Source organism: Myotis yumanensis, unplaced genomic scaffold, assembly GCF_028538775.1.
Source record: "Myotis yumanensis isolate MYYU_CA2020_CCGP unplaced genomic scaffold, mMyoYum1.0.hap1 SCAF_12, whole genome shotgun sequence".
Lineage (NCBI taxonomy): Eukaryota > Metazoa > Chordata > Mammalia > Chiroptera > Vespertilionidae > Myotis > Myotis yumanensis.
In genome coordinates, this window is record NW_027223763.1 from 16686440 (window position 1) to 16700582 (window position 14143).

At 38.0% G+C, this 14143-nt stretch overlaps 1 protein-coding gene across 4 annotated transcripts in view; it reads left to right on the plus strand.

Moving 5' to 3' along the window:
* FKBP15 (FKBP prolyl isomerase family member 15) overlaps positions 1-14143 on the plus strand; it is a 53181-nt gene that overhangs the window by 23421 nt on the left and 15617 nt on the right. For 3 of the 4 annotated variants that reach the window (XM_070430871.1, XM_070430873.1, XM_070430875.1), the window contains 9 exons: positions 1414-1560; positions 3968-4110; positions 4591-4648; positions 6942-7049; positions 9001-9103; positions 9785-9894; positions 11397-11511; positions 13262-13371; positions 13662-13769. In XM_070430871.1, the coding sequence (XP_070286972.1) occupies positions 1414-1560; positions 3968-4110; positions 4591-4648; positions 6942-7049; positions 9001-9103; positions 9785-9894; positions 11397-11511; positions 13262-13371; positions 13662-13769 (1002 nt within the window). The remainder of the gene's footprint in view (positions 1-1413; positions 1561-3967; positions 4111-4590; positions 4649-6941; positions 7050-9000; positions 9104-9784; positions 9895-11396; positions 11512-13261; positions 13372-13661; positions 13770-14143) is intronic. The other variant, XM_070430872.1, reaches the window with a different exon arrangement.

The following is a 14143-nucleotide window of genomic DNA, read 5'->3' on the forward strand; positions in this document are numbered from 1 at the left end:
CGTCGACCTATGAACCACAGGAGGTCATGGTTCGATTCTTGGCCAGGGCACATGCCTGGGTTGCAGGCTCAATTCTCAGTGTGGGGCATGCAGGAGGCAGCAGATCAATGATTCTCATCATTGATGTTTCTATCTCTCCGTCTTCTCTCTGAAATCAGTAAAGATATATTTTTAAAAAGGGGGGAGGGAATGTGTTAACGTTGTCTGTATTTGGGAGATTTTTACTATGAGACAATATCCAGTAATCCTGCCTTACCCTCAGTTTTGCTTTTCATGGTTTCAGTTTCCTGTGGTTTATCCACAGTCTGAAAGTGTTAAATTGGAAATTCCAGAAATAAACAATTCATGTTTTAAATTGCGATGAAAGTTCACCCCGTCCTGTCTGAGATGTTTTGAATCAGCACTTCCCAATTATTGTGGGAGGCAACTGTACCATAGCAGGAGGAGCACTGAGGTCGGAGTCCAAGAACCTGGGTTCACATTGTGAATTTTTTCTTTATGTGTTACAACATAAAAGGCTATTTTACACACGTGGGAGTTGTTGTGTCAGGACATATTAATGCATTGTAAAGTACTCATTCATCCGCGGGCAAAAGTTTTCTCCATAGCATTGTTTATGATTCCTTTTCTCAGAGACTTTTGGAGACTTTTTTTTTTATAGATATATTTTTATTGATTTCAGAGAGGAATTAAGAGGGAGAGAGAGATAGAAACATCAATGATGAGAGAGAATCATTGACTGGCTGCCTCCTGCACGCCCCCCACTGGGGATCAAGCCCACAACCCAGGCATGTGCGCTTGACCGGAATCGAACCTGGGACCCTTGAGTCCGCAGGCCAACACTCTATCTACCGAGCCAAACCGGCTAGGGCTTTTGGAGACTTTTTAATGTAGATCAGAGCAATTAAAGCATGACCCTTGAAACTAGACAGATCTGGTATTGAATCTTGGCTTAACAAATTATTAATTCTAATATTGGGCTGGTTATTTAACCTCCCTAAGCCTCAATTTTCTCATCTGTAAAATGGGGATAATGCTGCTAACCTTATGAGGTTATTTTGGAGATTAAACAACATAATGCAAGTGAGTCACTTGCCAGAGTAAATGGAAAAATATGTTTAATAAATAATTTTATTTATCTTTTAATGCCATCCTATTCCAATTTCTCTCATCATCTGAGATAAGTATATTTCATCCATCTCTGGATATGCCAGCTTTTTACAAGTAAATTTAGAAGCAGTGTTCTAGATATTCTTATAACCAATGGGGAGGTGGGGCATTAGTTGAACTTGAGCTCTCCAGAGGTCCAGACCTAAAAGTGTGGATGAGTGAAAACTGAAGATCCTGTACTTCATTTTTTCTTTCGAGGAGATTTGTGTCTGATGAGCTTTTCCCCTTTTCTGTTTCTTAAAGGGCTGGGAGGATGGAATGCTGGGCATGAAGAAAGGAGGGAAGCGGTTGCTTATTATCCCTCCAACCTGTGCTGTTGGCTCTGAAGGGGTAATAGGATGGACTCCGTCAACAGATTCAGTCCTGGTATTTGAGGTGGAGATTAGGCGGGTGAGTGAATCTGTGCTATGCTGTGCTGGTGAGTCATGATTGCTGGTTAAGTAAAATGAGTAAATATGTTTGGGAAAACCAGATTCTGAAGATTTATATCCTTCCTGGCTCTCTATTCAGAGTCTAGGAGAGGTCGTGACTGAGCAAATTACTTCTCTATACTAACCATTTTATTTTGTCCTTAAAATAGTGATTTCTACCTAAAGTGCATACTTTTTGACTTAGTAATTCCATGGCTACAAATTTATCCTATCAATTTATTCTCATAAGTATGTAAAGGTCTCTGTATGTTGAGAGATATATAAAAATAGATAGTTTCCTCCTTCTGCCATATTGTTTGTAATACTAAAAAACTGGAAACAACAAAGTGTCCATTACTAAGAGACTGGTTAAGTTATGTTTTTCTTTCATAGAGTGGACTTTTATGTAGCTCTTAAAGAATATCCAAAATCTATCGTTAAATGAAAGAAAGAAGTTACAAAACAGTATGGATAGGATGGTCGTGTGTGTGTGTGTGTGTGTGTGTGTGTGTGTATCCATCTACTTTATTAACAACTTAACTCTTAATGATTTTTCTCTCTGGAAAACAATTTTCTAGAACTACTAATAAACAGTAAGATAATTTTTTTTAAAAAGGAATGATTCTATGTAATTTTCTCTGGAGAATGGAAATGGAGTTCAGAAAGTTTTACTTTTTTACATTCTACCCTTTTGTACCATTTAAAATTTTTGTCATGAATTTATAATTTTTGTTATGGAATTTGTAACAAATAATGGTTAATTAAATTAGTACTACTCTCTTCCTCCCAAGGGGGGGAAAAGACCTTTGTTTGCTTTACACTGTGATTGTTAGGTCCAAATGTGGTTATGTTTGTGACCATAAACTATAAAATACAACAAATAAATATTATGATCATCTTTATTGTAGCCATATTCCTGCTACCACTGAGAAAGAATATGCTTTTCTTCTCAAGGACTCTTCCCTAACTGGACAGTTTTCTCTGAGGGTCATTTCAGCCCTCTTTCACTGACAGGCTTCCAGCTGCCTTTTCCTCAGCTGCTAATAGTCGCTCAGTTTTCCTTTGAGTTTGAGGAAATCATGGCTGATAATAGATAACAAACCAATTTGTATCCATCAATACTGGCATTTTGTAAACATAAAAATAATTAATTTTTTCCAGTAATCTAATATTTCCAAATTGACATGCTTATTAAATTGTCAAGACTGAATCAGAATGATTATGCCCTGTGTGACAAGAGTGTTGAAAAGGATTTATACACTCTGTGTAGAGTATAAAGTAGTTGTTTACCCTTGCTGGTGTGAAATTTATGGTATATATCAGAAGTCTTAAAAATTAGCATACCTTGCCCTGGTCAGTGTGGTTCAGTGGTGGGGCATCTACCCACTCACCGAAAGATGAGGGGTTCAATTCCTGGTCAAGGGCAAGTACCTGGGTTGTAGGTTTGATCCCGGCCCCAGTCGTGGTGCATGGGGGAGGCAGCCAATCGATGTCTCTCACATCGATGTTTCTCTCCCTCTCCTCTCCTCTTCCCTCCCTCCCTTACACTCTCTAAAAATCAATGGAAAAAATATCTTCAGGTGAGGATTAACAATACAAACAAAAAATTAGCATACCTTTTAACCAACAGTTTAACTTCTGGGAATTTATGCTTTGGAAGTACAGGTTGTCCCCAAAACATGTATACACACTTTAACAACGGACAGCTCACTTTTGAAAATGAGATGTATTTTAATAAACTCTGCCTTTATAATTATTCAAAGTGTATGTATATTTTTGGGGGGTATACCCTATATTTAAGTTAGATGCAAATATATAGATATAAAGCTATTCATAGAGTATTGTTTGTGATAGAAAGAATTGGAAATAACTTGAGTGTCCAACAGCTAGGAATTGGTGAAATATATTTTGTAATACCATAGATATTTATGATTTCCCAGAATTCTTTGGAGATTTTTTTTTTTTTTTGTACATAATAGTAGTTAAGGGCATGACCCTTGAAGTTAGACATACTCTTCAGTAGTAAAAAGTGATGTTGTAGATCATTAATTTAGTAACATGGAAATAGGTTAATATATCAGTAAGTGAGCAAAGCAGATTGCAAAACAGTATGGCCCCATTTTTGTAAAAACACACATACGCCCCCCCACACACGCACATAAATGTGAAATACTACATCTAAAATTCTAACAATGTTATTGCTTAGTGGTTGGATTATAGATGATTCTTGTCCCCCCTCCCCCCTTTTTGGCTTACCTACATTTTCTGGTTTGTCTTCAATGAATAGATTATGACTTGTGTAATGAAGAATAAGTAAAATGCAAGGAGGATGGAGGGGAAAGTGTGCCTTTTTGGTGACCTATTTCACCTGTGGGTTCTTTCCTTAGGTGAAGTTTGCCAGAGATTCCGGCTCTGACGGACAGAGTGTTAGTTCCCGGGATTCTGCCGCCCCTTCTCCCATACCTGGTGCTGACAGCCTACCTGCTGATCCTGTTGTGTCACCACCCACATCGGTGCCTTTCAAGTCAGGGTCAGATACTGGATTTGTATCAAGCTCTATTTGTGCATAAAAATTATTCTTAGAGAGGTTTAGAAATAGGGGTATAGTTGAAAACTAAAAAAACCCCCAAAATTTAAATAACTTAAAAATGTAATGAGGAAAATGGGAAGATACTTGCATCATGTTTTTCTGACAAAGGATTAATATTCGTAGTCTGTAAAAGCACTAACTCAGATATTTAAGAATACCTGCTAAACCCTGGAATAAAATTGGTTAAAAGGCATAATCACAAAGTACATATTGAAGGAAAAAAAATGTAAATAAGCATTTGGATAGAAAATTATTCATCTTCACTAGCTTTCAGAGCTTAAGCAAACTAAAGAGTTAAATTTTTGTTTTACAGCTATTAAATTGGTAAACATTTTCAAAAACAATTTGTTTATCAGTATAATTTGGACTTGTGATTATGGATTTTGTTTTCATCTCAGGATATGTTCTGCTTGCTTTCAGGGAGCCGACTCTTCGTATCAAATCTAATTCCCTCAGTGAACAGCTTACAGTGAATACAGTGAGTATATGAATCTGTCTTCCCTCACCCCCAATTTGCTGAAAGGTTTTCATGTATGGGTAAGGATAGAAAAAATGTTGAGAACTGTAGATGTAGCTGGAAATTAATGTTAATTTATTCATTTCCCCTTACTTCTGCATAGACAGACTTGGGTTCAAATCTTTATTCTTATAATCATGTGGCCTCCAGAAAGTTATCTAGCTTCTCTGATCCTCAGCTTCTTTATTATTAAAATGCAAATAATTCTCACAGCCTCCTTATAGAGTTCTTGTAATGACTAGAGACATGTTTGTAAAACACTAAGCTCAGAGCCTATTTATAGTATGTCTTCAATAATCTCCCAAGAGATTTTTCTGAGGTTTACATGAAATAATGCCTATGGAGTTTTTAGTATTATATCTGGCATATTGTAAAAGTGCATAACATTAGCTTATTATTACTGTAATTACTACATATTTTTGTAATTACACTACATGTCTACATATTTTCATTCTCTCAGAGGAATTCTGTACTAATTCACCAGCTAGTTGACTTTGAACAGGACATTGGCTTCTGTGTTTCCCCAAATGTAAGATAAGATCAATACACTGTTATAGTAAAATTTGGATTTGAATATGTTGAAGGAGGATGTATACTAGTTTGCTGCTGCCCTGCCTGGTTTGTGATGGCATCTGAGTTTGCTACATGTGGGTGAGATGATAACTAAAGTACTTCAAGTTCTAAAGTTCTGTGACCTTCACCTACCATATTTGGAAACAAGATGATTATGTGGAGTGAAATTGATAAGTAATTTCTCTCTAACCCTAGTTTACTTATTTATGTTCAGCCCAAAGTAGGAATTATTAAGCAAATAATTGATCTGATATGTGTAAAAAGTGATCTCCTAAACCCAGAAGGCCAAAGAAATCAGAAGAAAACTGAACAACAATTATAATTTTAGATTTTTAAACAATCACAAAAAATTGTCCAGAATTGGTTCTATTGTGCTTTCTAAACATGGCTACTTTGTCAACTATTTCTAAGTTTCAGTAACCTTTAGTATACTAGTGATCTGCCTTTCTTTTTTTAATATTTTTTAAATTGAGGCAAAATTCACATAACATAAAATTAACCATCTTTCTCTATTTTACATTTAAATTTTTATGTTTTGTTTTGAATAGGTAATTACATTCAAATAGTATAGTTAGCAAAACAATATAACAAGATATACATTGAGAAGACTCATTCCCACCTCTACCCCCATCTCACTACTCATTCCATCTCACCCCTCTTAGGTAACTGCTTTGATTAGTTTCTTATGTATTCTTTCAATTTTTCTTTATGCAGATGCAAACAAATTTGAATATGTGTTTATTTCTCTCCCTTTCTTTCACAAAAAATAGCATACTATATATTATCTACCTTGCTTTTTACATATTATAATATATATAAAAATATCTTCCCATATTAGTGTATACAAAGTTTTCTCATCCTTATTTTGTCTCTAGATCATAGTATTCTATTGTATGGAGTCTTCTCTTGACAGATCCAACATTTTTTTATTATGCATATCCATCAGTTAAGGAAAAAATGAGCACATACTCTCAGTCCATGTCTATTTACAGATTATATAATAAAGTTCTGTCAATCCTGGTAAACAGGTTTATTGTCTTGTTACTGTAGCTTTAAAATAATTTAAAAATAGAGGTTATGATAATTTTTCTGTGCTCAATAGATCACCTTATGTACTCTCCACTGAAGGCTGTACTTTGGACCAGTTAATGGATGCATATGCTTCTAGCACAGGGGCTAGTGTGTAGTCAGGGTTACTACACTAGTATGGAATATGTAGTTAGTGCCAAGTCATAGTTAAATGAACCCAAATTTAGAACAAAGAGCTCCTGTTTCCTTCTCTCCCCACATCTCTTGTGAATATCTATCTACTGAATTTTCCCCAGACTTTTGAAAGGGTGCAATAATCTAAAATGCCTCCTTCCTTTAATCTATACTTTATTTTTCATCTGTAAAATGAGAATAATTATGCCTGGTGGGGAGACTTGATTGAAATGAAATAATACATATGAAACCACTTTGTCCAATCCAAACATATAGGGAATTATTTTTACTGTTATTATTATGTATGACCCTTGTATGTTTCTAGGCCAGAAAATGTTCTCATTTTCTAGAAGAGATGGTTTCAAATCTATATGTCAGGGGGACTTGTTGAGTATGATACAAGAGCCAAAGACATAGAGTTAACTGAAGGTAATGAACCTTGATAACAGTGATTTTTATGACTTTCCTGTCTTTATAGAATCCTGATACAGTCAAGGCCAAGTTGATCTCTCGGATGGCTAAAATGGGCCAGCCCATGCTGCCCATCTTTCCACCACAGCTGGATTCCAATGATTCAGAAATTGAAGTATGTTCCCCTGACTGTATTAGAATGACTAGTGCAGAAGTTGCTATCATCTGTTCCTTTGGTTAAAATTAGCTGCTTTTTCTGCCTCTAGCCCAGAATCATTATTTAGAGAGTTTGTGTTCAAAATGAAACAGGTTGTTATCGGTACGTGTGTTTCTATTATGATAGCAGTTCCTCTGAGAAACGGAAGCAGTTTCATACATCTGCCACAAGAACTGAGCATTTTAAGTAGGTAATTTAGCCTTCCATTGGAAACTCTATTGCCAGTAAAAACCGCTCTGTAGGCATCATGATGCCCAACTCATGAAAGATGCTCAACTGGTATTTGTTGATTGAATGTTCGGGCCCTCTTGGGAAATGGTGGTCTTCCCACTGATGTTATCTATACTAAAGATAACACTGTTGTGTCTTTTGGCATTGTATGTGGTGTGATTTTTTTGAAGTTCAGGAATTTTGTTGCAATCAAATCAGTTTTTTTCCTTTATGATTAGAAAGCTTTCCCAATCATATATGTTTTTAAGAAATATGATTTTACATTAGATATAAAATTTTAATCCATCTTAAAATTGTATGATATGAGATAACTTAATTTTAATTTAATTCTTTTCTCATTGGTTGCTTCTTTATTGATGAAACCATCATTTTTCAATTGAAATGCTTAATAGAGATTGATTTTTTTATTTTTTGATGTAAAACATAGAAAAGATTATATTCCTAAGAAAAATTTTCCAAAATAGCTTTATTTTTTATAACTTTGTTTTATCTCTTTTTGGAAAAGTGATAAGTAGATTTAACACTTAAAGGAGAGATTTCTGTTGTTATAGGGTTGATTTTTATCTGGTCTCTGGAAATGAAATTTGGACTGGATCATATTCTTATTAAAAATTTCAAGTGTTACTTATTTATTATAGAATAATTTGAATTATAAAGAAAAAAGAAACATATTTGATAATAAGGCCATTCTTCTCTCTATATATATATATTGCTGTGTAACCTGATTTTTTAACTTAGTGTCATGTCATAAACATTTATGTTAATATCAATAATATAAATAAGGTAAATAAATAAAGCAAAGCATTATTATCTTTAAAGGCAACCCAGTGCTCTAGTATATTCATTTATCATAATTCCGTTCGCTCTGTTGTTAGACATTTAGGTTAATTTAGAGCTATAGTGATGTAACAGTGGGATGCTTTTTCAGAAATGCTTGATACATTTCTGAGTATGTCAGGAACAAGAGGAAGTATCAAAGTAAAAGAGTGAGGTTTCAGCCCTTGTGTAGCAAAGCAGATCACAGTCACTATACATTGTGCCTCAGGTTTTTCTTTTCCTTCTCTAAATAAGGAAGATGTTTGTAAGATACCTTTGTTTAGAGTTACAGTAGAGAACAACAGTGCTTTGACTTTTATGGAAAGAAAGAATGGGGAAAACACTCTAAAAGTATATTCTCCCCCAAACATTATGGTAATGAGATGCAGTGGACCCTGGTCTGTTTTCATTGGGTACCTGTAGGTCTAGGGAGATTATTTAGCAGGAAAGAAGAGGCTGGCTTATTCCCTGGGTTTCCTTGCAAGAGACCCCTCTTCTGTGGGAACAGATAGGTCAGGCTTAACTGTGGAAACAGATAGATCAGGCTTAAGGTCACTGATGTTTTGGTAAATGATATGTTCTGGAGAGCAGTCAGTTTAGCTGCTTCAAGTAATAAAACTTAAACAACTTAGAATGTGTGAAGAAATTATATTCAATTATTTGATAAGATTTACAGGGAGAGGGATTTTACTCTATTACATAATACATTGCTTTCTCCCCACAACCCACACCCTGAACTCTTGCCTTCCTGCTTGCTTTTCCTTCCTCTTCTGTGTTGTAAGCAGGGTTAGGGTGGATAGCCAACCTTAGTCTTCAGCTAAGGACTCATACATAATAACGAAAACGCTGGTGCCTGTTTCAGGAAGTGAATGCTCTGCGAGGAACTGGGCAACCCATGCCGCCTCCATCCATTCAGCCCTCTCTTCAGCCTGCGCAGCCAGTGCTACCACAGGTCACCACACACGGTAAGGAAGCCCTCTGTGACTCCGGCCTTGAATTGGGTCGGCACCAAAGTTATCACTGTTCTTTATATTGTTAGGCTGCATCGTTTCAGTACTGAGAACTGGACTAGAATGTCAAACTTGTCAGTTCATCCCTGAGTAGGGCATTTTCAGACCTGGTGGTGTATTGAGTCTGCTTGCTGTGTTGCATTGAGAGTTTTGGAATTATGCACTCAGCTACTGAGATATCTCCCTCTGTGTAATTCTGCGCTTCCTGTCAGCTGACGGGATTGTCCGTTTGAGTCAAATGCCCCTGAGAACACCCACTTTCGTTCCACTAGCCCCGTGGTCGGCAAACTGTGGCTCGTGAGCCACATGCAGCTCTTTGGCCCCTTGAGTGTGGCTCTTCCACAAAATACCATGTGCGGGCGCGTGTACAGTGCGATTGAAACTTTGTGGCCCATGCGCAGAAGTCGGTTTTTGGCCTGGGCGAGTCTATTTTGAAGAAGTACTGTTGATGTTTGGCTCTGTTGACTAATTAATGAGTTTGCCGACCACTGCACTAGCTGAGACTCCAGTAGAATTGGTTTTAAAAGATTAGGTGAGGAAAGTGGTCAAGGCTGAAGCCCGAAGGTTTGTAAGGTGCTACTTTGGACTCACACAAGCAAGGGTGGGTAATGGTGAAAACTTCTTGCTTTATCTTAGCACCTCAGCCGTCTGTTTCTGGACTCCAAGCACCCTCTGCTGCCTTAATGCAGGTTGCACCTCTCGATTCCCACTCCTCAGCTGTATCTGGAAATTCCCAGTCCTTTCAGGTAATAACATTTAAAACCATGTCATTTATAATCTGTAATTTATAATGGTCCAGTCTTTTTTCTTCTTCCTGCACAGTTCATACAATAGCAGCTCTCTACAATCAGAGATTATAGTTTTTCCCCTTCCTGAACCACCACTTTTTCATCCCTAAACCAGTCAGAGGATTACGTGCCTTATGGGTTGTTTTAAAGATTAAGTGCAAGAACAGACAAAGCATCTGGTTCGAAGCCTGGCACACAGTCAAGGCCCAGTCTATGTTTGTTTCCTTTTCACACATGCCTAGCAGAGAGATACACGTCTCCTGTATTCTTTTCTTTCAGACAGCGGATAGGCTGAGATTCTGCACTGTACTCAGCGCACCCACTTTCGTTCCACTAGCGCATAACTGAGACTCCAGTAGAATTGGTTTTAAAAGATTAGGTGAGGAAAGTGAGGATATTGTGTTTATCCCTACTGGCCAAAGTCAGCACAGTAATTGTAGGTTGAGGGTGGAGGCTGCAGAGAAAGTTCAGCTGGACTCTGGTGTCCAACTATCCTCTAAAAGTGACTTCTTAACGTAGGTTTTTTCTGTTTTTACAGAAGGCAGTGGCAGCAGCCTGTCTGCCTCTGCTGTTTGCCAGGATAGTGGACGCTTTCTTTTGCTCCCGTACCTTTGATGGATGAGACATACTCCCAATGATAACAGGGGCTCACTTCCTTGGTGATTCTTAATGGTGGGGTGGAGTGATGGTGGACAAGGTGTATCAGAATTGCAAAAGTCCCACTTGCTTTCTCTCCACTCCCTGATGGAGAATTATCATCCCATAGACTAATATTTTTTAATATATAATTAATGGGTAGTTATATAAGCTTAATTTCTTTATTTCAAAGAACAGTAACTATCATCGTCAAAATGACAGCTGCTGTTTGTTGTGCATTTCCTATCTGCCGGGCACTTAACGTATTAGCTGTTAGGAACATTACCTGTGTACCACTACAGTTCATCCACACAACGACCCTAAGAAGTGGTGTTACTATTTTCATTTTATATTTGAGGTGACTGAGGCTCAGAGGAAAATAGAGCTCTTGGTTACACAGATGAGCAGAAGGTAGCAGGAGAGAGGCATCTTTTGGAACCTGGTGCGTTTAGTTTGGCATCTCAGTGAACAACTCTCCTTTTACCTCAATGGAAACTAAGCAGAGTTGTCTTAGTTTTAACATTTCTTAAACCCAGGCCTGCTGACTGAGATATGAATTCCTACTTAATCAAATCGTTTCACCAGAGGACTGAGGAGTGACCCGACACCCTTCCCTCCCTTTCTAGGTAGGACTTCAGTGACCGGGTTACAAAGCTAATGCTCCTGCTGCAGTTCTTAATACCAAACCCCCATCTCATCCATCTCCAGCTTCAATAAGTTTGAGTCTCCTTCTAGCTTGTCCACTTGATTCTATCAAAGATAAATTAAGCAAAAAAGAAAGGCACAAATGTTTGTAAACCAGCTGTAACTTGGCATTTTCTCAGCCCTATGCAGGTGTGCCAGCCTATGGTTATCCCCAGGCACCAACTGTCACCTCCCAGCTGCAGCCCGTTCGGCCCTTGTACCCAGCACCGCTCTCTCAGTCTCCCCATTTTCAAGGTAGGTAGTTTCCCGTCATATTTGGCTGTGCTCTCCTTCCTCCCATCCGGTTTTCATGTTGACTCCAATAGATCTCTGCCCTATTTTTCTTATCTTTTTAAAAATAGCTTTCTCGAGGTATCATTTAGAGACCATGCAGTTCACTCATTTAAAGTGTATAATTCGCCGAAACCGATTTGGCTCAGTGGATAGAGCGTCAGCCTGCGGACTGAAAGGTCCCAGGTTCAATTCTGGTCAAGGGCATGTACCTGGGTTGCGGGCACATCCCCAGTGGGAGATGTGCAGGAGGCAGCTGATCGATGTTTCTAACTCTCTATCTCTCTCCCTTCCTCTCTGTGAAAATCAATAAAATATATTTTTAAAAAAAATAAAATAAAGTGTATAATTCAATGATTTTTTTAAAGTAAATTTACAGAGTTGTGCAACTATCACCACAATCCAATTTTAGAACATTTCCATCATTCCCCCACAAAAAAACCCTCATCTCACTTTCTGGGTTTTGTTTCTTGCATTTTTTCCCCAGCCCTTTTTAAATTCCTCTGTCAGTGTGGCTATGTAGAATTTATTAAAAATAGCAAAACATTGGAGGAAATTGGGAGAGAGCATGATGGCTGTTTGTGGATGTTCAGTATCTCAGGTGAAAACTGACCTGTTAAAATTTTTAAATTATGAAAATAATATACTTTTATTAAAAGTCCAAATAACACAAATGTGAAAAGTACTGTCCTCCATCATTAAAACCCCCTGACCATAGGAAACTGTTTTTAACAGTTACTTAGGTAACTTTTCAGGTATCTTGTATGCATGTACAAGTGTGGTTGTCTAGTGTATAAAACAAAACAAAATAAAATGTAAACAGCTGGGATGGTGTTCTACCTTCTTGCTTTGAAGCTTGTCTTTTGCGTAATAATCATCTTTGCTATTAGGATAGTGGTTGGAAGAACAATATATCCTACAACATAATTTATGGGTTTCCTGGATGCAACCTTTGTTTAGAAGCCCTGTCCCTTCTCCATCCAAGAAACCATGAAATCTGTCATCTCCTCTGTATAGTTACCATCCCTCTCTCCTCTCCTTCAAGAGACATGATTGTGTCTGTTGTGTCACCAAATAGTTAATCTTGCTTTTCTCTGTGGTCCTTTTGTACATTCTGTTGTAATGATCTGTTTACATGTGAGTCTCTGCCCACCAGACTGTGAGCTTGCTTGGGGTAGGAATCATGTTTTATTAATTGTTGTGTCCCTGATACCTGGCACGAAATTGGATGAATGGAGAAACAATCTGAGCTGCTAGTGCTATTGCAGACGGAAGTGAGCATACTTGTGCCCTTGGACCAAGCTGTATCCCCTGGTGCATTTTGCAGGAGCATAACCTGGTTATTGTTAGCAGCCTTTTGGGTCTGTCTGCTCTACATCTTCTCCTAAAGCAGTGATTCCCAGAGTGGGCGCTACCGCCCCCTGGTGGGCGCTGCAGCGATCCAGGGGGGCGGTGATGGCCACAGGTGCATTTGGGGGCGATGAGTAACTGCTATTAAAATTTTTAAAAAATTAATTACCAGGGGCTGAGTAATATTTTTTTATGGAAAGGGGGCCGTAGGCCAGATAAGTTTGGGAACCACTGTCCTAAAGTGTCAGTACAGGATTTTCTGGTGTTTAGAAATGTTTCTTTCTTTCCTCTGCTGATGGCTTTTCCTCATACAATGTCCTCTACTCCAGTTTTGTAAATTTCTTTTTTACTTCTTTTTGTTTAGGATCTGGTGACATGGCTTCATTTCTCATGACTGAAGCCCGGCAGCATAACACTGAAATCCGAATGGCAGTCAGCAAAGTGGCTGATAAAATGGATCACCTCATGACCAAGGTGCCTGTCAGGTCGGGGACTGTGTTGGAAATGGATACAAGCAGGGGTACACATAGGGAGCAGCCAGGGCTGTCGCTAAACTCTTTCTTGGTTTCCTGTGTTCATAGCAGTTATTTCCCTAGAGGATAGTTTTTATTTTGGGATCCAGTTAGCAGAAGAAAGCTCTAGTTTATATTAGAGATTGTCTCAGAAACTCATTAGCCCCCTCAAAAAAGGGGTTCTATCTTGGGTATGTTATATTTCTCCATTTAAAATTTTCTCACAAAGTCGTTCTGGCACCCCTTTTGTAGGTTGAAGAGCTACAGAAGCATAGTGCTGGCAATTCCTTGCTCGTTCCTAGCATGTCAGTTACAATGGAAACAAGAATGATCATGAGCAACATCCAGCGAATTATTCAGGTAAGGTGATCAGGAACAGAGTATAGCCTGGAGTCTTGCCCTGATCTCTCCCAAGACTTACTACCCTTTAAAACCTCCACTCCAGAAATGGAGAGCATGTGATAAATGCCACACTGAGGTGGGAAATTCTGGAAAACCTGTTATGGCTTAATTCCAAGTGACGTCACTATATAGTCAAGAGGAAACATTTCTCTTTGAGCATATTTCAGAATTTTGCTTTATTTTATAGCCATTTATATATTTAATCTATTGGGCATAGTGATTTGTATTCCTCAGGTATAAGTTGTTTTAAGTATTTTATAAGTTTTTTACCTCAAAATATGTAACGTTGCTGTCCAAGTTGATTCCCTTTTATCTGGCACTTTTCTCTTAAA